This window comes from Erythrolamprus reginae, chromosome 3, assembly GCF_031021105.1.
Source record: "Erythrolamprus reginae isolate rEryReg1 chromosome 3, rEryReg1.hap1, whole genome shotgun sequence".
In the NCBI taxonomy this organism is placed as follows: Eukaryota; Metazoa; Chordata; class Lepidosauria; order Squamata; family Dipsadidae; genus Erythrolamprus; species Erythrolamprus reginae.
This window is the reverse complement of record NC_091952.1, coordinates 85,876,232-85,903,438: the sequence shown is the minus strand read 5'-3', so window position 1 is coordinate 85,903,438 and position 27,207 is coordinate 85,876,232. Positions and strand designations below refer to the sequence as shown.

At 36.2% G+C, this 27,207-nt stretch overlaps 1 protein-coding gene across 20 annotated transcripts in view; it reads right to left on the bottom strand.

Annotated features, from left to right (window-relative positions):
- Nucleotides 1-27,207, bottom strand: part of SGIP1 (SH3GL interacting endocytic adaptor 1) — a 161,951-nt gene that overhangs the window by 44,445 nt on the left and 90,299 nt on the right. For 6 of the 20 annotated variants that reach the window (XM_070746094.1, XM_070746098.1, XM_070746093.1 and 3 more), the window contains 8 exons: nt 24,518-24,603; nt 22,306-22,404; nt 21,453-21,527; nt 18,965-19,420; nt 9,450-9,574; nt 7,456-7,582; nt 3,765-3,794; nt 1,405-1,464 (listed from right to left, as the gene is read on the bottom strand). In XM_070746094.1, the coding sequence (XP_070602195.1) occupies nt 1,405-1,464; nt 3,765-3,794; nt 7,456-7,582; nt 9,450-9,574; nt 18,965-19,420; nt 21,453-21,527; nt 22,306-22,404; nt 24,518-24,603 (1,058 nt within the window). The remainder of the gene's footprint in view (nt 1-1,404; nt 1,465-3,764; nt 3,795-7,455; nt 7,583-9,449; nt 9,575-18,964; nt 19,421-21,452; nt 21,528-22,305; nt 22,405-24,517; nt 24,604-27,207) is intronic. The other 14 variants (XM_070746112.1, XM_070746108.1, XM_070746105.1 and 11 more) reach the window with 7 other exon arrangements.

Here is a 27,207-nt window from a genome sequence, read left to right as displayed (position 1 = left end):
AAAGATACTTCATGGGTTTTTTCCTATACCACGGTTTTTCCCACCCGATGACGTCATATGTCATCGCCAAACTAATAATTTTTGCAAATAACTAACGAAAAAAATAATTACTGTTAATAAATAATTATGTTTATAAATATCAGGTTTACTAAGTGTCTTATTCAATGATGAGTACCAGTAATAATGGTGAGTAAATGGTTGTTAAGGGAATGGGAAATGGTAATTTAGGGGTTTAAAGTGTTAAGGGATGGCTTGTGATACTGTCCATAGCCAAAAATGGTGTATTTACTTCTGCATCTCTACTTCGCGGAAATTCGACTTTCGCAGGCAGTCTCGGAACACATCCCCCGCAGAAATCGAGGGAACATTGTAATTGTATTAGTTTCCCTTCAGGCCCCTTTTTCAATGCCACCTACTTCTACAATGCCACCACTTTAATTCTCTAGCAAGGATTTTATGGAGATGCAAATTAATAATTAACAAAAAGGATTGGAGACCAACCAAGATCAGATATCATGTTTAAAATTCTGGATCATGATTGAACTCTTGATCCAATCTTCTGTGTACATTTCTCTAAGATTGGGTTTTCTTTTTGTTTAGATTGAAAAAGTATGCAGAACTACTATAAAATCCCATAGAAAATGCTATAGATCCCCTAGAAAATGCCATAGATTAAAGTTAGATGATTATTGTTCCAGTTATAAAAAAGGAATAGGAACAAAACATTCATTATAAGGCAAGATGTGAATCTCATTTAAAAAGCTGGAAAAAGTCATACATGATGACCATACATGATGAACGTCATTGGATAATTCTAAAGTATAAATGGGCAATTCATAATTTTTATAAACTGAACAACACTAGTTTACAGGGGGAAAAATTACTTTCTAAAACTGCTAATGTATAATTCAAGTAGTTAATTAGTATAATTAATTAATTACACCGATTAATGGAATAATAGCTTATTATTTAGGAGATTTTCAGTATGATGGCAAGCTCTACAAGTAGTAGCACAAACATTACCTTTATGTATGTATAGTGCAATGACTATAAAATGCAAGGTTGATTGCAAAGCGTACTAGAAGCCTTGGTTGACAGAGTCAAGTTCCTTAGTGATCAGTAACTGAAATTGTTGTTTTTAAAAAATATATATTTATTGTATAAATAGTCTCTCTTTTTACCTTTATAAGAAAATAATCATAACAGTCGAATGGACATTGTAGCAATAACCCAATTTAAAGATGGTTTCTGATTGAGCCTATTATGTCTACTGAGTAGCCATAGCATTAACTATACTGAAAAGTAGAGTAGGTTTCCTTGTTTAGGAGAAGCCGATGGGCTTCTATTAAAATATAAGAAGAAGGATGTTTAAAGGTCCAAGCCAATATGCTATGCACTACTTACCTTCAAAAGTCAAATAAAACTTTCCTCTGTCAAACCAGACGAGAGAAGGCTGTTCATTCTCTGTATGGCCGGGAGTTGAAGCGGAATGGGAAAGGTTAAGGAGAGGAGAGAGAAGGACATAAGTGTGAGTCAGAAAGGCAGGTTATTAATCTCACTACAGGGAAAGAGGAGGTGCTGCAGGCTGTTAATGAGCAAGGAAAATTGGAGAGGATTTTAATCGACAACGGTCTTGTTTTGTTTTGGGAAGAAACAAAAAAAAGCAAGTATGGAATCCTACCAGATTGGGATAACTGTGTACTCTGAAAAAGTGATTGAGATCCCCCCCCTCTATCTTCTTTAATGCTATTTTATTTTTTCTTGGTAGGTATAATATCAATGTTGGTATCAGTTTAATATAGTTTAACCCCAATAGGGTTTTGTGTGAAATTTGCCATTTGCATATCTTTTCCCTTTGAAAGATGAAGCTGCGATCTTGCAAAATTGTTTGAGTATGAAGCATTTCAAAATAGAGAACTAAATAATGCTACAATTATGTCTTAAAACAATCATGGATCAAGGGGAGGCCTGAAAAAATCTCTGGAGCCATGTGCACTATTTGTAAAGGTAACATACACTGTATATCTAATCTTATGAATCCTCAAAATTGATGGGCTTTGCAAGGGGGCATTAGTATCTGGCTCAGAGTTTATCCAAGGAGCAATGCTTAATTAAGATTAATAAACTGGTGGACAGAATTTCTGTAATGCTTGTTAAATGCAGGGTTTTATCCATTCTTTTTACTTCATTAAAATTCCAAACGAAGAAGCTTTCAACATTACTTGTCAGCAGACAGCAATTTATTTGACTTTCATTACTTAAGGATTCGGGCAACATGACTAACAATTGGAACTACGTGATGAACTTCTATTACTGAAGTTAATGCACCCTAATTCTGAAATTCCTGGAAACAATATATGTATCCATATAGGCATATGTCTTTCTATCTCAGATTTGGAAGAAGAACATACAGTATATAAATATTTGTGTGTGTGTGTAATAATCCTTAGTAAGTTTTGTTATTCCTGTATCAAACTATGAAACATTATGTTGCCACTTAGAAACTCATCTGAGGATTCGGAAGGCTGTATTTTTAGGTGCAATATGAGTTTCTCTACATCAGCTATGCATTTAATGCATTTGACTCTTATAGAGTGGTAGTGAAAAAAGCCTTTAAAACACACACAACTCTGCTTGTACGGTACCTGCAGATGTTTCACAGTGCCTTGCAAACATGGACAATTTGTCATTATAAGTATCATCTTCCGAAACCCACAAGCAAAAGAAACGCAAAAGAAAAACAATGAAAACACAAATTCTAAATGAAAACCATGGAGCTCCATATTAACCAAATCTACAAATATTACAATTAAAAAAAAGTTTTACATAGAAATGGTGGACACATCTCTTTTATTATCAAAGTCATGTTCAGTACTTCCACAAAAACAAATACATGAAAGGGCAAATGAATGAATAAAAGCTATGCAGCATTCTTTTGGACACAATATAAATGTATGGAATAAATCTCCGAAACTAAAAGAACAATGCATGATGAAATAATGTAAGACTGAGAAGCATGAAATCTCGGCTCTGATAAGCATTATTCTTCATTTCAAATGAATGTGTGGGCAACCACTTCATATTTTTTTTACATTCATAAATTTAAAATCTTGTCCTTCCCACCTCTTCCTGGCTATCATACCTGTTGATGTGTTATTTTTTTAAAAAAAATCCAAAACCTTAATGGATTTCTCTGTTTTCAAATGTATATCATTCAATCCTTTTTGCAATATGAGTATTTTCTCCAAGTTTATCCCCCATCATCTGTTTTGCTGTAAATGGGAGTAAGTCTCATGTTTTGTGATCCAGCTGTGTTGAAGATCCAGCAAGAAAGTGTTCCTGCTCCAAAGGACAAGTTCCTAGCATGTATTTCGAAGTCTCTGTTGATTGTTCAAATGAAAGGCCCAAACTAATCTTTGTACAACCAAGATTGGTTCAACTGTAATTGCCATTTCATCCCCACAATAGAAACTGTCCATCACATTTTTGCCTCCAGCTAGAAATTATTACATGCTAAGCCATTCAGGATATACAGCACACCTTAGCCAAGCCCATTCCATCTCATTCAATAACCAACCACATTACCAATTTTGACAGCATCAAGAGGCTTTTGGAGTATATTGATGCTTCTGAATAGATGTGATAAGTAAACACTCTTGTTTTTTTTAAAAGACTAAATACATTCTGAAACATTCCCCAGTGTGTGTTTTCCATCCCCTCATCTTGTAAGAAAAATTTAAGGGAGATTGTTAAAATTAGGGTACCTGTGGGAAATACGGTCCTTCCCTCCGTCCCTGCTCAGCGAGAACATGGGGAGAATACAGAATTTGACATTTTAATGATTGTTTTCTTAATTTAGAACAATGAAACAAATTTTTGAGCATGGCCACAAACATCCAACAATATCGGTAAAACAGGACAGCTCTATTTAATACAAGAAAAAAATATACTCTTGCATTCAATAATTTCATAATTCTCATAATCATTTTGTACTACAGCCTGTCTATATCCTATTATAATTTTATCAAAATCTTCCAAGACCATCAATCTACTGTAAACACAACTGGTATATTTTGGTAACTTTATTTTCTGTAGAAGTTTTAATTAAAAATATATGAACAGTTTCCCTAAACAAAATAATTTTTCTAAGCTAAATTATATATGGTTAATTAAACGTGCTTTTGTTTTATCTTTATAGTTTTTGCAAATCAGTCTGCAGGATTTGCAACTGAAATACCCTTGTTGTTTGAAGATTTGATGCATGCTCCTTAAACACTGTCTTGAATAAATTCAGTTTTCTACAAAATGCACTAATGGATGCAACTCAGCTTCATGTACAATACAAACTTTTCAGTCACTGAAGACACAGTCTAATAAAAGACCACATTTTACAACATTATAGCATTAATTGAGTTGCTATTCATTCCACTGATTGATATACACTGATTTTTCACTATGCACTGTTTTATGTTGTGTGTATATTAAACTTGCTAAAAAAGCAATAAAAATATATATTTTTAAAAAAGATATACACTTATAAAACATTCACGGTTTTATTGACCAACAGCAAATAAAAACAGAGATAAACAATGAATTTGCAAGGAAGTCAGAAACGTGCCTTAGACTTTCTTCCCAATTTCACATTATGCATAATAGGTAATAAAATTAAATTACATTTTTCAGAAAGGCAACAGAGATTGTGAAGAACCTGATTAGGCGTTTAACAACTTATTAGTTGAATGCATGCTCTAGCCAAAAGGAAATTCATTTCCAAATCACAAAAACAATCACAACAAAATAAGAGTTAAAAGATGGAAATCTTTCTGTAAAGGGTAAGAAATCTCAATATCCAGTGTGTGAAAAATACAATCATATCAATTTATTCTGATGCAATCAGAATAAAAATACAATTATATCAATTTATTCTGATTTCTCATATTGTCAACTTTGGCAATATGAGAAATCTGCAGAAAAACTGCAACCCCCCCCCCCATTTCTGCCAAACTTCCTTCCATCGAGGACCTGTATACTGCACAAGTCAAAAAGAGGGCCATGAAAATATTTACTGACCCTCGTATCCTGGACATAAACTGTTTCAACTTCTACCCTCAAAACGTTGCTATAAGGCACCACATACCAAGACAACTAGACACAAGAATAGCTTTTTCCTAAATGCCATCACTCTGTTAAACAAATAATTCCCTCACCACTGTCAAAGTATTGATTAAGGCTGCATTACTATTAGTTTTGCTCATAGTTCCTATCACCCATCTCTTCCCACTTGTGACTGTATGACTGTAACTTGTTGCTTGTATCCTTATAATTTATACTAGTAGTTTCCTGATTGCTTATTTAAGTGTGTACCTCATGATTCTTGACAAATGTTTCTTTTCTTTTATGGGAGCATATGCATGTGTCAATCACACTTGGCCAATAAAAAATTCTATTCTATTCTATTCTATTCTTTGATTTATTTTGAAAGAATATTCAAATTGTTGCCATTCTGACTTCAATCAGATAATTAGGTAACCAAAATGCCTTTTCTGTCCACATAGACTAGAAATGAGTTGAGAGAAAATTGACATAAGAAGAGCATAACAGAAATGGTGATAAAGCAGAGTTTAAATTAATAGTAGAATGAGACCAACCATATAAAATAACAGCAAAGAAAAAGAATGTAGCCTAGCAATAAATGAGAATTAAATGCACAAAATTGATGCATAAAAGGGCATAAATATTGATGAAACAAGAAGATCAAAAAGCAAATCTGAAATCTGCAGCAGAATGAACTATATCTTAACAAAAATGTTTTTTTAAATAGTTATGCAACTGAAACGGAGAAGATCGGTGGGAATCATAATATATGATTCAAAAAGATGAGAATGAAAACAAAAGTGAAAGAAGCACAAAGAAAAGGGCAGGAAGAACAAGAAAGACTAAAGAAACAATGAAACAAAAGGATAACTGGAGAACTTATTATTCTAACAATGCAGTTTCTTAAGGGAGAAATAATATTTTAAGTAATTTTTTTTCATATTGCAAATTCTTAGAAGGTTCATATCAAACATTTTAAGATGCTTTTAAAGTTTTATTGTTATTCATTTTATGCAGTTCAATTTTTTTTAAAAAACACCACATCTTGTTCATAACATTATTTTGACAATGTCAATATGTAGCTAGGTCCTGCTTTTTCTACTCACAATTGCATTTCCAGAATCTTGCATATATTCAGCATAAGTATATTTAATTTAGCAATGATTCCTTCAATTATCAAATGGTCAGACTGCTGTTCTTCTTTACAGAGTCTCTTAAGCAAGTATAAACCTGACCCATTCCAGATGTTTTCAACTCTTAAGTACTATGGTCCATTGCTATTACAATAATCAAGGCAGAGCAGAAATATACTTTTTTAAAAAAATACCTAGAAGACACCAAGCTATCTACCTTGTTAGTCTTTCCCAAACAAACAAGCTCTCTCCTGATGAATTGCTGTTTTATTTAGATTGGATTCCTCCACCTGTGGTTATGATCTACAAAAACTAGGAGTTTCTCTCTGCAGGCAGTAAATAGCGGCAATCCACATCTTGTTTTTAATTGGGCATCTCGTGTGGCCATAAGATGAAACCTGACAATTTTCTACTTCCCAATTTCTACATACCCACTAACGTCACAGGGTAGAAGGACATGATTTAAAAGACCAAATTCCATAAATAGTCCACCAAGGGATGTACCACCATGATGACAAGGTGACCTGGTTATTGGTCTGAGCTCCAGGCTCAGCAATTTGGTTGTGGACAGATGAGCACAATTCAAAGGGCACTGCTGATGTCTCTTTGAGTGGTGACGAAATATTTGCAACCAAATTGCCAAGCTCAGAGCTCAGATCAGTAGCCCAACTACCAACCCAAGTTACTTATATTCAAATGCATTTCAGATTACTCCTTTTTTTAGGGGGAGGGGGATGATTTCTTTGATGATAGACACTAAGATAATCTGTATAATGCTTTTTGTAATCTATAAGCATCCCTCAAACTTTCTGGTGCCAGGGAACAATTTTGTAAGAAAAATTATCTTCCTTGAAACACGGGGAGGGATGGTTTAATGTGCAACCTAGATTCTGCACATGTGCAGTTGAATCTTTGCTTGCTTGCTCCAATGTCTCCTAACAGGCTGCAGACCAGCACTGGCCCACATTCTGGGGATTAAGGACCACTGATCCATAAGATCCTTCTATTATGTACATAAAGATATGTAAAAAAAATGTAGTGGTCTAAAGAGAATCACAGCTGCAATCATCTGTTATGATTTCCCTGTTTTTTTCTGTTTCCATGCAGCATGATGATGACAACAAAACAAAGAAAACATATCCAAAATAAAAATAATTTCAAAAACCAAAGGATTTAAGCCATTCTGCAAACAGAAACTATTGTTCAAAAGGAAAAAAAAAGTTGTTACCAATTGTAGGAGTAGTAGCTGCACTCAAGGAATTGGTGGATGAAATAGAAGAGGTGCTTTCGGCACGAGCTAAAGGTGCTATTGGAGGAGGACTAGATGAGTGAATTGGAGGGCTGAAAGGTCTGGACTATAGATAAACACAAAGAATATTAAAAATAACACACAATAATCACTTAATGAACCCACTCAGTATTCAAAAAATATTCATAACTCTACATAGATTTGGGTATAAAGTGAGGATTAATCCATAAATATCAAGTAGATGCTTACTCTGATTTCTCAGCCATTTCCTGGCTACAATTGATCGCAAGTTTCATCTTTAATTAACATAGTCCTTGGTTTGCCAACTTCCTTTCTTTGTCCAAGAAGTGTGTGACGCCAAAAATATGGGCCACTTTTGTTTTGTTTGGAAGGTTTTGATGAATCAAAATGGAATCTTTCCTTTCTTAAAGCACAAAACCATCCATTCATTCTTTAAAAATCCCCAAACCAACCTCAAAACCAGGTATGATTTTATCACATATGAAAGGTCAATAGATGATAAAAGTTACATATTGCAATCCAATATATAGGTTGAGAATTCAGCCTTTCAAGGAAACGGGAATATTGTAATAAGGATTCGCCTGATAGGAGATTTTGACTAAATTGTTAGCTGATTTCCTTTTCAACCCTATATCCCATGCTCTCAGAGAACAGTTTATCAAAGGAGCACAGTGTCCTGACCTACTGACTTTCAGTAAGTTGTAAATTAACTAGGTGTTTTTAATTAATTTGTAAGGAAATCTGACAGTTTAATTCAATTTATGTTCAAGTCTAGAGTTCTATCCCAGGAAATTGGTCTCAAGGGGCAAGGCAAGAAATTGAGAATTCTAGCCTAGAAGAGTAATACTCTTATGGGCCCTTGAAAATAAGGTCATGATAAGAAACTGTTCCAGTTTTAGCTATAATGAACAAAGCATTAATGTCTATCAGTTCTAATTACTAGGGTGTGTACTACTTGAAGATACATATTAATTATAATAAACCCTCCTCGTGCTATAGGTTGTAAATATAGACCGTTCTCTCTATCTTCTATCTCCATGCCCAAAGCTAATGATGCTCCTGTGGGTTGAGTGGTGTCATTTTTGGTGTCTTTTGGTAAGCAAAAATAGTTGTGACTTAAAGTATACTGAATTCTGAATTCTTTGTATCAGAATTGCTATTTGGCTAGACTTCTTTGTAATTATCCAGTAATTTTTCCCCTATTCCTCCTTCTTGGATAAGACTGGAATCATGGAAGTCAAGTTAAGATATTTCAGAAAAAAATCACATGCCAGCTTCATCCTTCAGTCTATTAAGTACAAGTGTTTTACAATCCTATATTTTTAATAAATATGAGATTACCTTGTCAAGAAAGTTATTGATTTGAAATGATAAAACACTACAAATTATAATCATTTCTTTGCATGAGAAAAGCTTGATATTTTTGCTAAAGTACTAATTCAAAAAAACCTTCATGAAAGCCAACAAAATTATCCAATTTTAAATTTAATTCACTTTAAAAATCCAACATTAAATTATAACACTCTTTTGGATATTTTTAAACAAAATGAAGAATTTAACTTGAGACCTAACAAACATAATTTTACATTTTAAAAATTCATTTACTGAATTATTATACTTCTATTTCTCAAACCTACAACCAAACCAGCCCACAGTGGTTAATATAATATAATATACATATCACATGTTTTTTGCTGAAATTTTAAAATTAAGGGACACTAGGATGGCACCATTTCGGCCTTGTTCTGGCCTCATCAGCTAGCCACACCCTTACTGGGATTTGATCCGGCAGCTTCTGCCTTGTAAGGCAGAGAATTAACAGCTGAGCCACCAGACCTGATCCCTTCAGCTCTATACTGTAGATATATATATCTACAGTAGTTAATGTTTCTATAGTAGGCAAGAAACATCCCAACTCAGTGCAGTTAGCAATTTGTAAAAGAAAAACATACCACATCAACACCTGGCTTTCCTGGAGGTAACTTTGGACGAGATGGGGGTCTAGGTGGTGGTGGCGGCGGGGTAGGACTGCTGCAAGAGGTCAATGGGGTCGCAGGGCGAGCAGGTGATGATGACCCTGAAAGAAATGTACACTATCAGTATGGGGGTTAAGCTGCTCCCATCACAGCTCTCCCATATCATTAAAGTATATATCCCACAGGGTGGAGAGTCAACCAAGCTAAACAGCTGCAAGGCCAGCTTGGGATTTGGGTCAGGGGTTACTGAGTAAACATAGGCTTTTATATATATGGACTCAAAGTGGATGAAATAGACAGTTGCTAACCAGACAGGTCATCATGAAGTAGGACATCTTATTTTTTGCTTTTGTGCCAGTGCAGGTTTTTTTTAATTCAAAAGAAACACTGGCTGAACTGCACCATTTTAGATTAAGTGTGACTGCTCAGCATTCCAAAACATAGCCTTCTTCCTTTAATATTAATTTGTAAATAAAGGGACAGTAAGTTATTATTCTGTAAATTTAATGGGGGGACACTGCAACCAATTAATAATGATAAAAATAGATAAACTGCAAAGCTACACATATTTAGAAATATGAATAGACTCCCATGTAAATGGATTTGCAACCTTAGCGAATGGTAAATCACAATTAAAAAAAGAAGAATAAAAAGCTGGCAAATCAGATAACAACCAAGGACGATTCATGAAAACCAGTGAAAATCTGATATTACTCTGGAGAAAAATGCATGTCCAGAATTTAAGAAATTGATATGTTTCTTACTCTTTCCAGGTAATTTTTCCCAAATTGTCGAACACGTTTTCCAAATTGCCACTGACAGTTGTAAAACAAGCTGTTTCATTTAAGTATAATCATTCATTATAAAAGAATAATACTGAAACTGATTTAAGTCACATGCCAATCTAAATCCAACTACCATACAAATTCTTTTTGTTTTTGCTTTTGTTTTGTTTTTTGCCAAACAGACCAGAATGTCTTCTTTGAAACTTAAGAATATGAGGAATCTGTAAAAATTGCCCTGCCAGAGCTTCAGTATCATATCCCAAATGACTTCCAATGACATCTAAGCTATTACGTATGTTTGGAAACAACAAAAGTTTGTTTTAATTGGAAGAATTCAAGCTGTGTCTTCTTTCTACTCTATCAGTATTCTTCCTGGAAACTACAACAGTTGCAGCATGGAAGGAATTCACAGCATGGACTCCTTGTAAGCCCGGTGAGTGTACAACAATGATTAGTGTGTATCACAGGAAGGAAGTATGCTGCAGTTGCTCTCACGCTGCCAAAGGAAAAATATAAAAATGGCCCATCAAACCTGTATGTATACATGCTTATTATATTTATCCATTCCAATGAATAGTACATCTTCTTTCTCCCAAGATGCAAAGTAGAGTGGTACCTCCACCTAAGAACGCCTCTACTTACGAACTTTTCTAGATAAGAACCAGGTGTTCAGGATTTTTTTGCCTCTTCTCAAGAACCATTTTCCACTTACAAACCCGAGCCTTTGAAACTGTAACCGGAAAAGGCAGGGAGAAGCCTCCGTGGGGCTTCTCTAGGAATCTCCTGGGAGGAAACAGGGCCAGAAAAGGCATGGAGAACCCTCCGTGCGGCCTCTCTAGGAATCTCCTAGGAGGAAATAGGGTCAGAAAAAGCAGGGATAAGCCTCTGTGGGGCCTCTAGGAGTCTACTGGGAGGAAACAGGGCCGGAAAAGGTGGGGATAAGCCTCTGTGGGGCTTCTCTAGGAATCTCCTGGGAGGAAACAGGGCCGGAAAAGGTGGGGAGAAGCCTCCGTGGGGCCTCTATAGGAATCTCATGGAGGAAACAGGGCCTCCACCCTCCCTGTGGTTTCCCTAAATGCACGCATTATTTGCTTTTCCATTGATTCCTATGGGAAAAATTGCTTCTTATAATACAACCTTTTCTATTTAAGAATCTGGTCACGGAACAAATTAAGTTCGTAGGTAGAGGTACCATTGTATATACATAGGGCTGCCCAAAGCATTTGGAAGGGATGCTTTGTGAAACAAGTAGTGTGAATGAAGTGCCCCTCCTTAAAAAAGTCAAAGCAGACCCTTCCTCCAGATGGCTTGGAATCAATGCTGGAAGGATTTGGCCTGATTGTTTGAGTCTATTGTGTGCAACGCCACTTTGGGGGGAGTCGGCACAGAAAAAATGCCCCTGCATAAAAATCCACTGGCAGCTAAGAAAGCCTTTGCGAATAGGTGACTTGGATGCTTTCAAGATGAATATTTGCCTTGGGAAAGCCAAATATTGCAATACTTTACAAAGACCCCATTTAAAATATTTGGCACAGCCCTATCCAATGACAAAGATTTATTTCAAGGGAAGAGAGCAAAGAGGTCTCTATTCAACCAATCGGATTTTTGTGGTGTTTTCCTAAGTCCTAAACTGAACCCTTTAGCATCAAACAAGACATTCTTGTCAGGAGGGTTGATCTATCGTGTCAGTATTAGTGAAACTCATAAGCACTGACTGATCACATGCTTCATGCAGTCAGGAAACCACTCAGCTGCAAGGAGAGGGTGGATGGATGGAGCTTTAAAATACAGCATCATACATTATTATGTAATATTTGTTGCATTAATAATGTTCCATTTGCTAAGCATGCTCTGAATAATTTGCTTCTGCAAGATGAGGCTTTGGAAAAAGTTGATAATTTAGGTTTTATTTTTAGTGACCCCTGGAGTAGTACATTTTTTTCTCTAAAACTAATTTTCCTTTCTTTTCTTTTCTTTTCTTTTCCTTTTCCTTCCCTTCCTTTCCTTTCCTTTCTTTTCCTTTCTCCTTTCATTTGTTATTATAAAAAAACCCTGCAAAATTATTGTACAAATATTTATTGTGTACTGTTGTATAGTTCAGATTTCTTTGTTAGTGACAAATGAAATAAAGGGGGAATAGATATAGATGAATCTACTGTATGTCTGTTAGTACATGGTACATAACCTACTTTGGGGTTGCCATATAGTAAACTAACAATGTTGGTCTATGAAAGTAAAGACTGTATCTTTAAGAACTTTGACTGGTTGGCCATAAGGCGGCGCCAGCACCGTTCTCTTTGGGTGGAGTTAATTAGAGATATATTTGCTTGTGAGTTGTATTATTCAAGCTGTGTGTGGTTTGTAATCTATTGTTAATATTGTTGTATATTTGTAAATAACAATATTGTTAATACTAAGTCTGAGTTTTTATCTGGCTAACCCGCATTATCTACACCAGTGTTTCTCAAGCAGTGTGCCGTGGCATGGTCAGGTGTGCCGCGAAGCTCAGAGAGAGAAAGAAAACAAGAGAAAGAAAGAGAAAGAAAGAGCAAGGGAGAGAGAAAGAAAACAAGAGAGAAAGCAAGAGAGAGAGAGAAAGAAAGCAAGAGAGTGAGAAAGAGAACAAGAGAGAAAAAAGCAAGAGAGAGCAAGAGAGAGAGAGAAAGAAAACAAGAGAGAGAGAGAGAAAGACACAGAGGGAAGTAGGGAGGGAGAGAGAAAGAGCAAAAAAGAGGAAAGAAGGAAGAGAGAAAAAAAGAGGGATGGAGAGAGAGAGAAAAAAAGAGGGAGAGAAAGAGGGAGAGAGAAATAGAACGAAAGGGATGAAGATGTGCCCCATGGTTTTGTAAATGTAAAAAATGTGCTGAGGCTCAAAAAAGGTTGAAAATCACTGATCTACACTACTGCAACAACTCTGCTGATTGTATGTCGAAGGTTTTGCACAGAGCTGCGTCGAGACATACTAACAGTGTCTGTGGAGATTTTCAATCATCCAGGTCATGGTTGTCCCCAAAGTGCTTTTTCAAAAGGCAACCAGGCTGTCCCTGGTTTTTCTTGAAGACATTTCACTTCTCAATCAAGAAGCTTCTTCTTCAGTCAGAACTGAAGAGGTTTCATGGATGAGAAGTGAAATATCTTCAAGGAAAAACAAAGTTTGGTTCCCTTTGGAAAAACCACCCTTGGAACGAACCTACACTATGAAACTGGTGGCACCTTACCTTTGGAAATATACATCTACCTTCTGGAAATAGCAAGGAAAGTTTATATGCAAGGAATTGAAATGTTTTTACGGAATCTTCAGATACCTTAGCAACTTTCTAAAATATATTTAGTGTAGAAATTACAAAATAGTTCTGTCCCTATATCAGAACAAGAAATGGACACTTTTAATACAATTGTCAAATCAGTGTGTACGCTGAAGCTGATTTGATTGACAACAAAAAAGACTTTATTTTGAAACTATTTTTTATCTAACGCCAATCAATCATGATGATAATTTTGGTGGTAACTGATGTTTCAACGGGCTGTTCAACACACACACACTTTTTGTTATATTGTATGTTTCCTAGATATGCTTAGATTTTTTTTCTTTATGATTTAACAGATTAACAGAGTTGGAAGGGACCTTTCAAGTTAGCTTTCCTATTTTTTTCATTGTAACCAGTAAAGTAGAGTAGGGTAGAGTAGTAGTAGAGTAAATTAGAGGAGGGGAAAGTAAAGTAAAAAAGAGTAAAAAGGTAAAAGTAAAATGTTCCCTCTCTTTCCGTTTAATTATTAAGCAAATGTAAATGTATTCATCCTTTTTGAGTTCTTGACATACACTGCAGATTTCAGAATGACCGAATTAAATTACATATTTTTTATTGGGACTGGCATGTAAAAATATACTCCTTTCGTCCACTTTAACCCACATATAAAACTTCATGGAAATCTGTTGTGGTAAGTACACAAGAAGAAATTTCCTCAATAGCCATCAACTGTGTCCTTGAAAGCAAAAACACAACAACCCCAAAATATATTGTAATAATTGATTATAGTTACATAGGAAAGGAATTTTGAAATAGAAAGCATATGTGTCTATAGACCCCTATCTTCCTTAACTGTACATGTTATCATATAGAACTGTAAGAGATACTAAAAGCCTGATTAACTTCCAGTTCCAGTCACTTGTGGGAATAATGAGTAAAACAGATAATACACAATCTATTTTTTCACTTGCTTTTTATAAAAAAAGATGAATCCTAGATTGCTGTAAACAGATAATGTTATCATTTGTCTTTAAAGTTATCATTTTCATTTAAAGCAGGAAACACCCTTATTTATTCCAGATATGATTAATGGAATAGCTTTAAGTTATATAAAGTGTATGTGTATGGGTTGGGCCGAGAGGCAAAAAAGGAGCTGTGATGTTCCTTCAATATACCAGGGTGATTCGACACAAAAATGTAACCCTTCCCTGGTACAGAGCTGAAGGGATTGGATACTGTAGCCTAGAGGATAATTCTCTGCCTTACAAGGCAAAGGTTGCAGGTTCAAGTCCCAGTGGGTATCGCTAGCTGATGAGGCCAAAATAAGGCCGAAATAGATCTATCCTAGTCTCCCTTAATTTTCAAATTCAGCTTAAACATGTGACATATATATATATATATATATGACGGTCTTGGTATATTCGGGTTTCTTCCCGTGTAGGATTTGGAAATTTCTGGCGACGTTTCGATGAGGTCTCACTCATCATCTTCAGGCTGGTGTTTCTGTCCTTTTTCTCAGGCGAAGACTGGCAGTCTTCGCCTGAGAAAAAGGACAGAAACACCAGCCTGAAGATGATGAGTGAGACCTCATCGAAACGTCGCCAGAAATTTCCAAATCCTACACGGGAAGAAACCCGAATATACCAAGACCGTCATACCTGTACCCGTGAAAATCTACGAAAACAAATATATATATATATATATATATGTGTGTGTGTGTGTGTGTGTGTGTGTGTGTGTGACATGTTTTTTTGGTGAATTTGAAAATTAAGGGAGATATATATGTGTTGTGGTTCAGCCTGAGGCTGCTCAGGAACCAGCTGTGTCTCTGCTGGCTCCATGCCCGGAGGAGGATGACAGCTAAGAGGAGGGGGCTGAGCAGTCGGATGGGGGAGGGGACAGCCAGGAATGGCATGAGGATGAACAGCATGAGAGCCCCGGGGGGGGGGGGGGGGGCTCTCCCCAGCCAGTAGCTTGGAATCATTAGGGGATGACGCACAAGCTGTCATTGACATGCGACAGAGACGTTCATGCTGTTCATCCTCATCCCATTCCTGGCTGTCCCCTCCCCCATCCGACTGCTCAGCCCCCTCCTCTTCGCTGTCATCCTCCTCCGGGCATGGAGCCAGCAGAGACACAGCTGGTCCCTGAGCAGCCTCAGGCTGAACCACAACAATATATATATACAAATCCCAGTAAGGGTAGGGCTAGCTGATGAGGCCAGAACAAGGCCGAAATTGCGCTATCCTAGTCTCCATTAATTTTAAAAATTCAGCAAAAACATGTGATACATACAGAACATAGTTTGCTGGCCATGAATAAATTAACTGCCTTGAAATGGCCCTGGGTTGGGCCTAGAGGCAAAAAGGAGCTGTGACATTCCTTCAATATACCAGGGTAATCCAACAGAAAAAACATATAGCCCCTCCCTGGTACATAGCTGAAGGGATCATATCTGGTGGCCTACAGGTTAATTCTCTGCCTTACAAGGCAGAGGCCCCAGGATCAAATCCCAGTAAGGGTATGGCTAAGCTGATGAGGCCAGAACAAGGCCGAAATAGCGCTATCCTAGTCTCCCTTAATTTTAAAAATTCAGCAAAAACATGTGATACATATATATATAGACACACACACACACATACAAACCTAAAGCTATTCCATTAATCTTATCTGGAACAAATAAGGGCATTTCCTGCTTGAAACGAAAATGATAATTTAAAGACGAATGATAACATTTGCTCTGTTTCCTAAAACAGTAATGATGAAATTTACTTTAAGGAACAAAATACAACATGGAAGGATAACTTCTAAGACCCCCTAGAATAGGGCGGGGAATTTTTGCCTCAAAATAGTGTTTGAATATACAGTATCTTTCTTTTCCCCTCTCTCAGAGTTCACTCTTACAACAAAAGGCATTATGTAAGTATCAACAGGGAGAGGTTATCAAAGACAAGAGAGAATTCTTCAGTTTCATCTTAGATGAACACATTGTTGATTTCCTATTTGTAATTAGGCAACAGGTAGTTTTCATTTCCTTCCAAAATTGAACTGGGAAACAGAGAAAAAATACAAAGCACATGTTACACAAAGCACATGTTACCCAAAGCAAGTTACTTACAGGACATGCTCAAGGAATTATTCCTATATAAGCTCTTTTTCAGACTCTGGACAATAGTTTTTACTTACAAAGGGGGGGGGGGTGAATTTAACTTTGTTGCCTGTAGAAATAATGGAGTGCATGTTTCACTCTCATCCCTCCATTTTTATTTTCTAAACTACACAAAGGATACATATTAGGAAACATAACAAATTTTAAAAGTATGTGCAGGGAAAGCAAACCAAAGTGTTGATTATTGATCTGAGATTTAACTATTTTTCTGTCTTGCTAAATTCCCATCAGAGCTCCTATTAGTCTGAGAATAGCCAGAAGACCAGCGGTGGGTTGCTCCTGGTTTGGACTGGTTTTTAGAACCGGTAATGGCAGTGGTCAGAGGCTCCACCCACCCACACGGAACGCTTCTGCGCATGCGCATGAGTGTGTACACAAACCAGTAACAAACTAATTCAGAACCCACTACTGCACAAAACAAGTATCATCACAAAGGGTAGGATGTCATTTGGAGCACCTTAGAGTCCATGGTACACAATAACAGCTTCGGAAGTAGATGAATGAATTTCCTGGGACTAAAATAATTTTACATACTACCCATTCTTTGTTTCTTGGGCTATTACAGTCGTTTGTTGTATCCACACTTGTATTTTCAATGAAATGGCACTCTATATAACTTGCTATTTGTCTTACTATATTGGGATTACTGTATTAAGATTAAATTATTATCTCTCTTAAATTGAATTGTCTCCCGATAAATGTATGGAAATGTCCATCCCCCCCCCCCCAATCTCACATCTAGAGGTTAATGAAGTAAGAAAGACTCTTATTGACTCTTTCTATGCTCATTAACTCTTATCATACCTGTTAGGTGATGTTTGGACTGATTCTCATGAGGGTGTAGTACTATTCTTGAATAGCATTATAGCTATCTTTTTAAAAAGAGCTTAATATAAGCTAATTGAGAGGCTTCTTTTGATTGCCAATTAAATTTCACATTCTCCCAGATCCCCATCCCATTTAAGGAGAGTTTGGTTGATGACGTTTGTTGGGAGAGAAAGTAAGTAAGTCTGGTAAGTCCACCAATTTATGCCCTCAATATTTTCTGTACCATTTGTAGACATCATTCTCTGGTGGGACAAAAATCACTACAGTGGATAGAGGCCTTGAGAGGAGAAAAAAAATCCTATTTATACTTTTTATGGAAAGTATAAGCACATATTAATATGTATATTAGTACACGCCCCCCCCCTTCTAACCATTAAATGTTATGTATGGATATGATTGTGGAATGTTGATTGTGTTTTAAGATAATGGGATTTTAGTCGTAGTTTTAATTATTAGATTTGTACATATATTGTTTTGTATTGTATGTTGTGAGCTGCCTCGGGTAATAATAATAATAATAATAATAATAATAATAATAATAATAATAATAATAATAATAATAATAATAAGTGCTTATACTTTCCATAAAAAGGATAAGTATTTCCTAGACAGATCTGATCTTTACTGCTATTGTTTAAGTGCTATCAAATTGTTTTTTCATGACTGCTGATTATAGAAGTCATGAATCGTATAGATGAAGGGCGGGGGCAAATTCCCGATTCTGTTGCTACTGGTATGCAGCGCCAGTAGCTTTCCTTCTGCTGTAGGCATGCAAAAAATTGCCGAAATTTTGCACGCACGTACATCCCTTTGCGAGATTTTGCTTCACGCACATGCGCAGAAGCAAACTCTCATTGGGACATGCGCAAGCACACGCAGCAGAAACAAAACTGCACGCAGCTCAATTTTCACAAACCAGGGCACCGTCATTATCTATACCAGTAGCAACCTGATACTGTTGAAGGGGGAAAGTCCAATTAGACTTCTTCTTTTTTTCTGCAAAAAGTTCAAGGAGGAACTGTGGTAACTTGGCAAAGTACGGATACTTTTCTTATGCTTCCCCCCAGAGGAAAATTGTTGAGTGAAGTAAAATAAAATACTTCATTTCTTGATTCAGAGCTTTAATAAATTTAGAGCAATCCTCATCAAGGGCAACACATTTCCACCTTGACCCTGGTGCTTAAGACATAAAGCTCTCCCATCAACAATTAGACATTCAGCAAATGGTAGTAAAATAAAACATACTCTCAAGGATTCACAGTTGAGTTGGGTCACAAGAGCACGGAATTAAAAGAAAGAAAAAAGAAGAAGGCCACCGGGCACAGTACAATCAAACAAAGGGAATGATTGATGCTAAAAGCCAAAAAACCAAAACCAAAAAAAACAGCTAAAAAGGCTCGTTGTTTCACACGGCAGCATTCATGGCCACACTGAAGCACACTCAAAGCTGTTTAGACATACCACTGGTGCTTCCTGTGCCACCGCCAGGGCTGGGTCCAGGTGATGACACCACTGTTCTGTAGGTAGGAGGTGGAGGGGGAGGCGGTGTTGCTCTCTGTCCCACCCCAAAATCTTTAGGAGATGCTGCTGGTGCTAAGTTATCATCTTTAACGTGGGTCTGCTCTGAAACTTTCTTCTGAACCTCTTCTAAATTGAGTGGAGAAGGAACAGTGCGAGAGACTTCAGCCTCTGGAGGCCCCTCTGGGATTTCGGATGCCACAGGTGGGGACACCACTTTTTCCCTTGAAGTCACCTCTGGTGTTACATTTTCCAGGGCCTGATCAGAAAAACTGATCCATTTATCCTCTGCGTTATCAGCAACAGAACTGGGGGACAATACTGGGCCAAAAATGTTGTCCAGGTCATTGATTGATGGTAGTTTGTCACTTTTGACCTCTGTTGCTGTCTGGTCATTTCCTGTGGTCAAAGTAGTTGATTTCAAACTTTAACATCCACTGGTATAGTTAACTTGCATTATTGCTCTACGTATGTATGGGGCTTTTAACATTCAAGCTACATTCTAGCACAAAGACATTTTGATAACACATTTAAAAGGTGCTTTTGAGAACAGAGTTGTGCAAAGGTATCCATATAACTTCGAAGTACATTCCATGTAAATTATATTCTTCTTTCAAAATCAAATACCATACATTATATATTGAGAAAATCACCTAGATAACACAATTGGCACTCTGACTTTATTACTAGATATTAGAAGAGAAATGGAAAAACAATAAAAAATGTAAGCGACGTGATGTATGTGCACGTGTGAACATGTATACTGCATAATGCATTGGACTATGTGATATGCAATGTGACATTATTTTAGCAAATCAAAAAGAGTATAATTTGTAATGCATTTCTATGCTTCAGCTGAATTGTCACTACAAAATAAATTTTTAGTAAATGTTGCTGGATGTTTGACAAAGCCGCCCCGAGTCTGCGGAGAGGGGCGGCATACAAATCTAAATAATAAATAAATAAATAAATAAATAAATAAATAAATAAATAAATAAATAAATAAATAAATAAATAAATAAATAAATAAATAAAGATATGTTAAGTGACAGGGAAAGATTCTTAATGAAAAATTAATTACGGTAATGGTAATTATTTTCTATATTCAAATAATAGTTGCATTACTAAATTTCAGTGCTTGGGATAATCTGAAATTAAATAAACAGTTTCTAAATTATTTTCCTTCTGTGAAAGAAAATGTTTAAAGTTCAGCATGTATGCTTAGCCCTGCGATTAGTGATCATTCAATAAAAGTTAAGCAAATTTAATTTTCAATGACAACAAGAAATACACCCCCGGCCCTCCATTTTATCTGAAATGGCTGCAATTTTCCAAATCTGCATACAAAATAGAAAACAATGTAGAACTATTTTCTTTTCATAAAAAAGAAGACTATTCCATATATGCAGAGTTCTGGATTGCAGCTAATAGGTTTGTTGATGGAATATAATTTCTGTAACTATTATTCTATAATTATGAATAAATAATATAAAATCAAAATGCTCAATTTCTTTAGGAATGCAAAATTATATGTGTATATATATATATACATTACTCAAAAAAATAAAGGGAACACTCAAAGAACACATCCTAGATCTGAATGAATGAAATATTCTCATTGAATACTTTGTTCTGTACAAAGTTGATTGTGTTGACAACATGTGAAATTTATTGTCAATTGGTGTTGCTTCCTAAGTGGACAGTTTGATTTCACAGAAGTTTGATTTACTTGGATTTATATTGTGCTGTTTAAGTGTTCCCTTTATTTTTTATATATAAATTTCCTTCATTCCTGATTGCTATATTTCAGACTGGAGAAGGCTACATTTGAGAAACGTAATCATTATATATTTTAATATATTTGTAGTCTACCTTTCTATCAAAGTGTAGCACACAAAGGTAGGTAACCATCTACCAGAAGTCTTGTATATATAAATGAAATATTGATAAAAAGAAAAAAAATTCTGATCCCGAATGTTACATATGTTTGTAAAGAAATGCTTAAAAAGTTGAGTTTGCATAGCAGTTTTCCTTACATAATAGAACCACTTGTTGATTGAAAAGAAAACCCTAAATGCATTGAGATTCAAGACAAACATATTTAAGCTTCCCAACTTCTCTTCTTATACAAAATTGAGTCTTGTAAACAAAATTTTACTAATAAAATTACCATTTTTTTTCCCAAATTTGAGTACTTAAGATAGTACAGGTAACAGAAGCATTACAAAATTTCAAGGGTTTGGAAGATACTGTGTTAAGCTTCATCAGTTATTTTTTGATATCTAAGAAGAGAAACAGTATATGCATAATATTAAGAAATTATGATTAAGTTCATATTAATGTTTCATAATGTATACTAAACAAAGTCATCATTATAATGCAGCAAAATAAACAAATATTAAACCTGACTAGTTGTGTCAAATATTCTTACCTACTCCAATTGTTAAAGGAGAACCAGCATGGGGAGGTGTAGCAGGAATATTTTTGGGTGGAAGTGGTGGAGGTGCTGTAACATAAAAGCAACATATCAAGGACAACGACAGACAAAGCTCAATCAGAGAGGGGGGCAGAGCCTTCTCTGTGGCGGCCCGGACCCTCTGGAACCAGCTCCTCCCTGAGATTAGAACTGCCCCACCTTCCTTGCCTTTCGTAAACTCCCTAAAACCCACCTTTGCCGTCAGGCATGGGGGAACTGAGACATCTCCCCAGGGCCTATACAATTCATGTATGGTATGTCTGCTTTAATAACAGGGTTTTTTAAATGTTTTTAAATTATTAGATTTGTCTTGAATTGTTTTATTGTTGTTGTGAGCCGCCCCGAGTCTACGGAGAGGGGCGGCATACAAATCTAATAAATAAATAAACAAACTTGGTCTCATGTAGATGAAGCTGCAATTCAGAGAGTTCATTGTACAAGCAGAAGACATTTCCACTTGTGCAGCAACACCAGTAGTTAGCTTCTGGCTTTCAAAGAACTTCCCATACCATCAGAAATACACGTTTAATGTAGAAGTAGACATAATAATGTTGCTAAACATTATACATTTTAAAACAAACATAGCAATTTTAATGATAAATTTCTCTTCTGGTTTCTGATTAATTTCTTTTTCTAATATATTACATTGAAGTAAAGATGGGTTTTCATTGCACAGTTGAATTAATATCTCTGTTTCCACACAGAAAAATGAGCCATGCATGATCCCTAGTAGATTTACTTCTTTCTATATATCACATTTCCCCAACAAATTAAACCACTTTTTCTATCAAGAATTATTCTAACTTACTTCCAGATGGGAAGGGTCGTGACTCATTTGGAGATTCTACACTTGCGTTCGCTGGTTGAACAGAACCCCAAACTTCACACTGCTCTATGGGACCTGAATCTACATATAAGCAAATATATAACATATTAATCTAGAAGTAACACAAGAACTTGATGCTTTTTTATTTCTAATAAGAGTTTAATACTGAACTTTAGGTATTACCAAATTGCAGCAGCTATTCAAAATAAAAGAAATAAAAACATATTAATCCGAATACTTGTAAGTAGTATTTTGAGTGTTTGTTTTACCATGGAATGTGCAGTACAATACAGAGGTGGGTTCCTGCCAGTTCAGATCAATTCTATAGAACCGGTAGCAGGAATTTCCCCCTTCTCACCGAACTGGTGGCGATGGCCAGCTGGACACATCCCTGAACTGTCTTTCTCAGCGCTATAGGTGCCGCCATCTTGGGTTTTGCTTCTGTGCACATGCAAAAGCTGTTTTTCACTTCTGTGCATGCGCAGAAGCTCAGTTTTTAGCACTATGTAAGCGCCCTCCCACGTGGCGCATCAGGAAGGGAACCCGCAGCGAGGTAAGCCAGAACCCAATCTTGGTACAATATTGGAACCAGTGGCTTCCTGATGCACGTATGCATTTCACATTTCTCATTAATCTAATATGGTATATATTTTTAAAAAAATATCAAAATGCTTGTTAAAAATGATTCAGATAGGAGCAAAAAAAGAAAATTTAACATTGATTTGATTCAATGTTTTTCTTAGATTAGCAAATCAGCACCCCAGGGGAGCATAGATAAACTCACAGTAAGAAAGCAACAGTCAGCTGCATCTGCTACGAGAGCAGGGGACAGAGTAATGAAAGCAGCATTGGAACACACACCCCACCTTTTCTATACCTGCACCGATGGGTTGCATCCAGATACAAAAGAGACAGAACTTGGAGTAAAACTGATTTTGTTATTCCGATTAAAGCAACAAAGCAACAAACTCTGGTGAAACTGGCATAATTAATCAAATGATGAATAGTGTTGGGCGAACCGAACCCACACAATTCGGGTCTGTACCGAATTTTGTGGTGTTCGGCATGCCGGACCCACACCTGATTTTTTTAAAAAATTCATGCTTTGGTTTGGTGTTCGTGCCAAACACCGCAAAAGCTACTGCCCAGCTGTCATCTGCTGAGAAGAGGAGGAGCTGGGCGCCGGTGGAGGCAGAGGAAGGTGAACCCCAGGGAGCTGTCGGCCGGTTGGGAGGCTGTGAGGGAGGCCCAAAAGGAGCTGGGAAATCCCACGAAGAGATTCAGGGGGCGGAGCTTTGACATCACGTATACCGGCAGATTGCTAAGGACACCAAGGTGACCTTGGCATCCTTAGCAACCTGCCAGTATACGTGACATCAAAGCTCTGCCCCCGGAATCTCTTCGTGGGATTCCCCAGCTCCTTCAAAGGGAGGTCTTTTCATGTAAAAATATATATTTTTATTTTTACGAAAAAGAACGCCGCAGTGGCACTGCAAGCAAAGGAAGGTCTTTTCACGTAAAAATTATTCTTACATGAAAGCACCTCCCTTTGCTTGCAGCACCGCTGTGGCGTCTTTTTTCGTAAAAATAAAAATAAATAAAAATAAAAAATCAATTAAAATAAAAAACGATGGGATTCCGGGGGCGGAGCTTTGGCGCCATGAACCGTTCGGGTTCAGGTTCGTGTTCGGCCGAACTTTGTATGAAGTTCGTCCGAACTTGCCGAACCCCAACACCATTGGGTTCGCCCATCACTAATGATGAATCCGATGATTATTTCAGGTGAGCCAGCCTGATGCAAAATCTAATGGGATGTGCAGTGAAGGGCTACCAAAATTTTTACTACCACACTGTGGGCGTGGCTTATGCAGGACACCCTGCATTTTCTTTCAACATCTTTCAGTGCAAATTGAGTGATCTGGGGTCAAGCTCCATTTTTGCTACCCCATTGCGTTCACCCCTGTCCAGGCAGTAGCCCACCCCTGGGTATGCGGATGAAATTGAACTGGAGCAGGTAAGATCCAAATTCCAATCATAGAAGTTAATTGGGTAGCAATCATATTTTTCAATCCAAAATAACACAAGGGCTATAGGAACAAACTCAAATTGGGGGGAAAGCTAGGGGTTCCCACCTGAGCCCCTGAGAGAAAAGGAAGCTATACCTCTAATACATCGATACAATTTAATAATTTACCTTCCAATTTGTCTTCTTCAAATGCAGATTCTAGGGGTGGACCAAATAATGGTGCTAGGACAGCAGCATCTTCTGAAGGTTTTTTGCTACAGGAAAAAATAGTTACTTGATATTAGCAGATGTGACAAATGGGTTAGATTTTTAAAAAGAACACATTTTCCATAAAAACAAATGTCAAACTTTTAAATGTTATTTTATATAGTGTTCCCTCGATTTTTGCGGAGGATGCGTTCCAAGACCACCCGTGAAAGTCGAATTTCCGCAAAGTAGAGATGCGGAAGTAAATACACTGTTTTTGGCTATGAACAGTATCACAAGACTTCCCTTAACACTTTAAACTCCTAAATTACAATTTCCCATTCCCTTAGCAACCATTTAGATTATTACTCCCCATGTTTATTTATGGAAGTATATTTAAAAAAATATTTATTAAAGGTGGATGAAAGTTTGGTGATGACATATGACGTCATTTGGCAGGAAAAACTGGGAAGTATTTTTTAATTAATATTTTTGAAAAACCATGGTATAGACTTTTCACGAAGTTCGAACCCGCGAATATCGAAGGAACACTGTACTGCTCAAAAAAATAAAAGGAACACTTAAACAACAGACTATAACTCCAAGTAAATCAAACTTCTGTGAAATAAAACTGTCCACTTGGGAAGCAACACTGATAATCAATTTCATTTTGTTGTCAGCACATTCAACTTTGTACAGAACAAAGTATTCAATGAGGATATTTCATTCATTCAGATCTAGGATGTGTTCTTTGAGTGTTCCCTTTCTTTTTTTTGAGCAGTGTATTTACACAAGAATTGAGTTTTATTTCGACATTGCTTGCTATAGATCTGCTAATAACATTGACATTGTAAGGAAAATATTATGTACCACAACAATGATGTGGTTTTACGTTATACTGAAATATATACTGTTGTCAATATAGCCATTCCATGCTCAAAAATTTACATATGAACAATTTTATAAAATCTTACATATTAAAAACAAATTAGGTCCTTAAGTGCTGATCTTAAGAAATCAAATACACTATCCAGATTACTAGATTTGAATACTGCCAGGATTTGGACACATGGAAATGAAACTGCTAATTTATTAACCTCCTAAGAACCACTAAAGACTAAATCTGCACAAGGATACAAAATTCTAAGTGTTGGGAGAATGAAATAGAATATAAAAAGTGGTTACCTCAAGAGTGGGTAAATATGGCAACTTTACAACCTACGGATCTTCAAATCCTAGAATTCCTGAGCCAGCCATAAACTTGTAGTTGCCTACCCCTGGGCTACCTTGAATAGGAATACTGTTTACTGCATTTTATTTCATGTTATCCATGTTACTTTCTATAGTTATAAAGAGAAGCTCAGGAACCAGATTTTGAAATAATTAAGGCTAATGGGGCTCAATTTTCTTTAAAACCCCATTCCGACCTTCTGGTTCTGCAGAAGCAAAGAATCATCTGAAAAACCTTCTTTAATATTTAGAAAATTGTGCCCACTCAGTTCTGGAGATCTTAAACGGAGTCTTTGGAATACTATTCTGTTTCTTTATAAATGCAGACACACATATACACATACCAACCAAAGAAAAAATATTATTCTTGTTAAGTAAAAACCTACAAGCCAGGAAATAAATACTGGAAGCAGCATTTCACAACCAGTAGTGAAAGCTCCTTTTTTTTAAAAAGACCCCTATTCAGTTTATTTACACATAACAGGCAATATGATTTAATTTGTTGTTTAAAAAATCAGAAATTAAATGTCAACAGGCCAAAAGTTAGCAGATATAGAAATAGTTTACCCCAATATGCATATTACATCTATCTTTTGTGTATAACATTTTCTGTCAGGATTACATATATTAAAAGGCATTTTGTTACATTTTCTATTCAAGGATTTCAAAATAATAGCATAATAGAAGCAAGAAACCCTCTACAATATATCCCAATATAATATAGCAAGAAAACGTTATAAAACAGATCAAGTGCCTAAAACCTTTATAAGGCATTTTTAAAAATCTGCCTGACATTTAAAAATGCCCGAGTACAAATAACATTTCAACAGATAACAACAATTATATTCAATTCCCACTGATTTCTCTCTATATAAAAGAGAAATGGCTTACTACTTCAAAAACATATAGCTCCTCTACAATGGATTTATGCTGCCAAAAGAATTTACACACATAGTAGAAGAATTTAGGGGATGAAAACAGTTACTATTTTTAAAATGAAATGAAGTAATGTGTCTACTACCTGAAATGATTAAGGCATTTAAAAAAACAACCCAAGATATATTTTAACAATTAGTATCATGACCAAACATAACTATTCTGTACATTGGGTTAATTCTCTCTCTCTCTCTTTCTTTCTCTCCCTCCTTCCATCTCTCCCTCTCATTTTGTGTGTTTATGTATGTGTACATTTCTGAAAATGTATGTGTGTATATAAATATGTGATATCAGATTGCTTATGTATTTGATCCATTATAGCAGATTGGGATAAAAAAGATATTCTTCAAATATTTTAATTCAAAGCCATTTGGTACCAATTATTCCCTGTGTTTGTTCCTGGACATATTTAATAATCAAACAATATTAAAGAAATGTTGATCAACAATACTTTTCCTTTTATAAAATTCTAATGGTTCTTTTGGTATAATTTGTTTCTTTGTTCA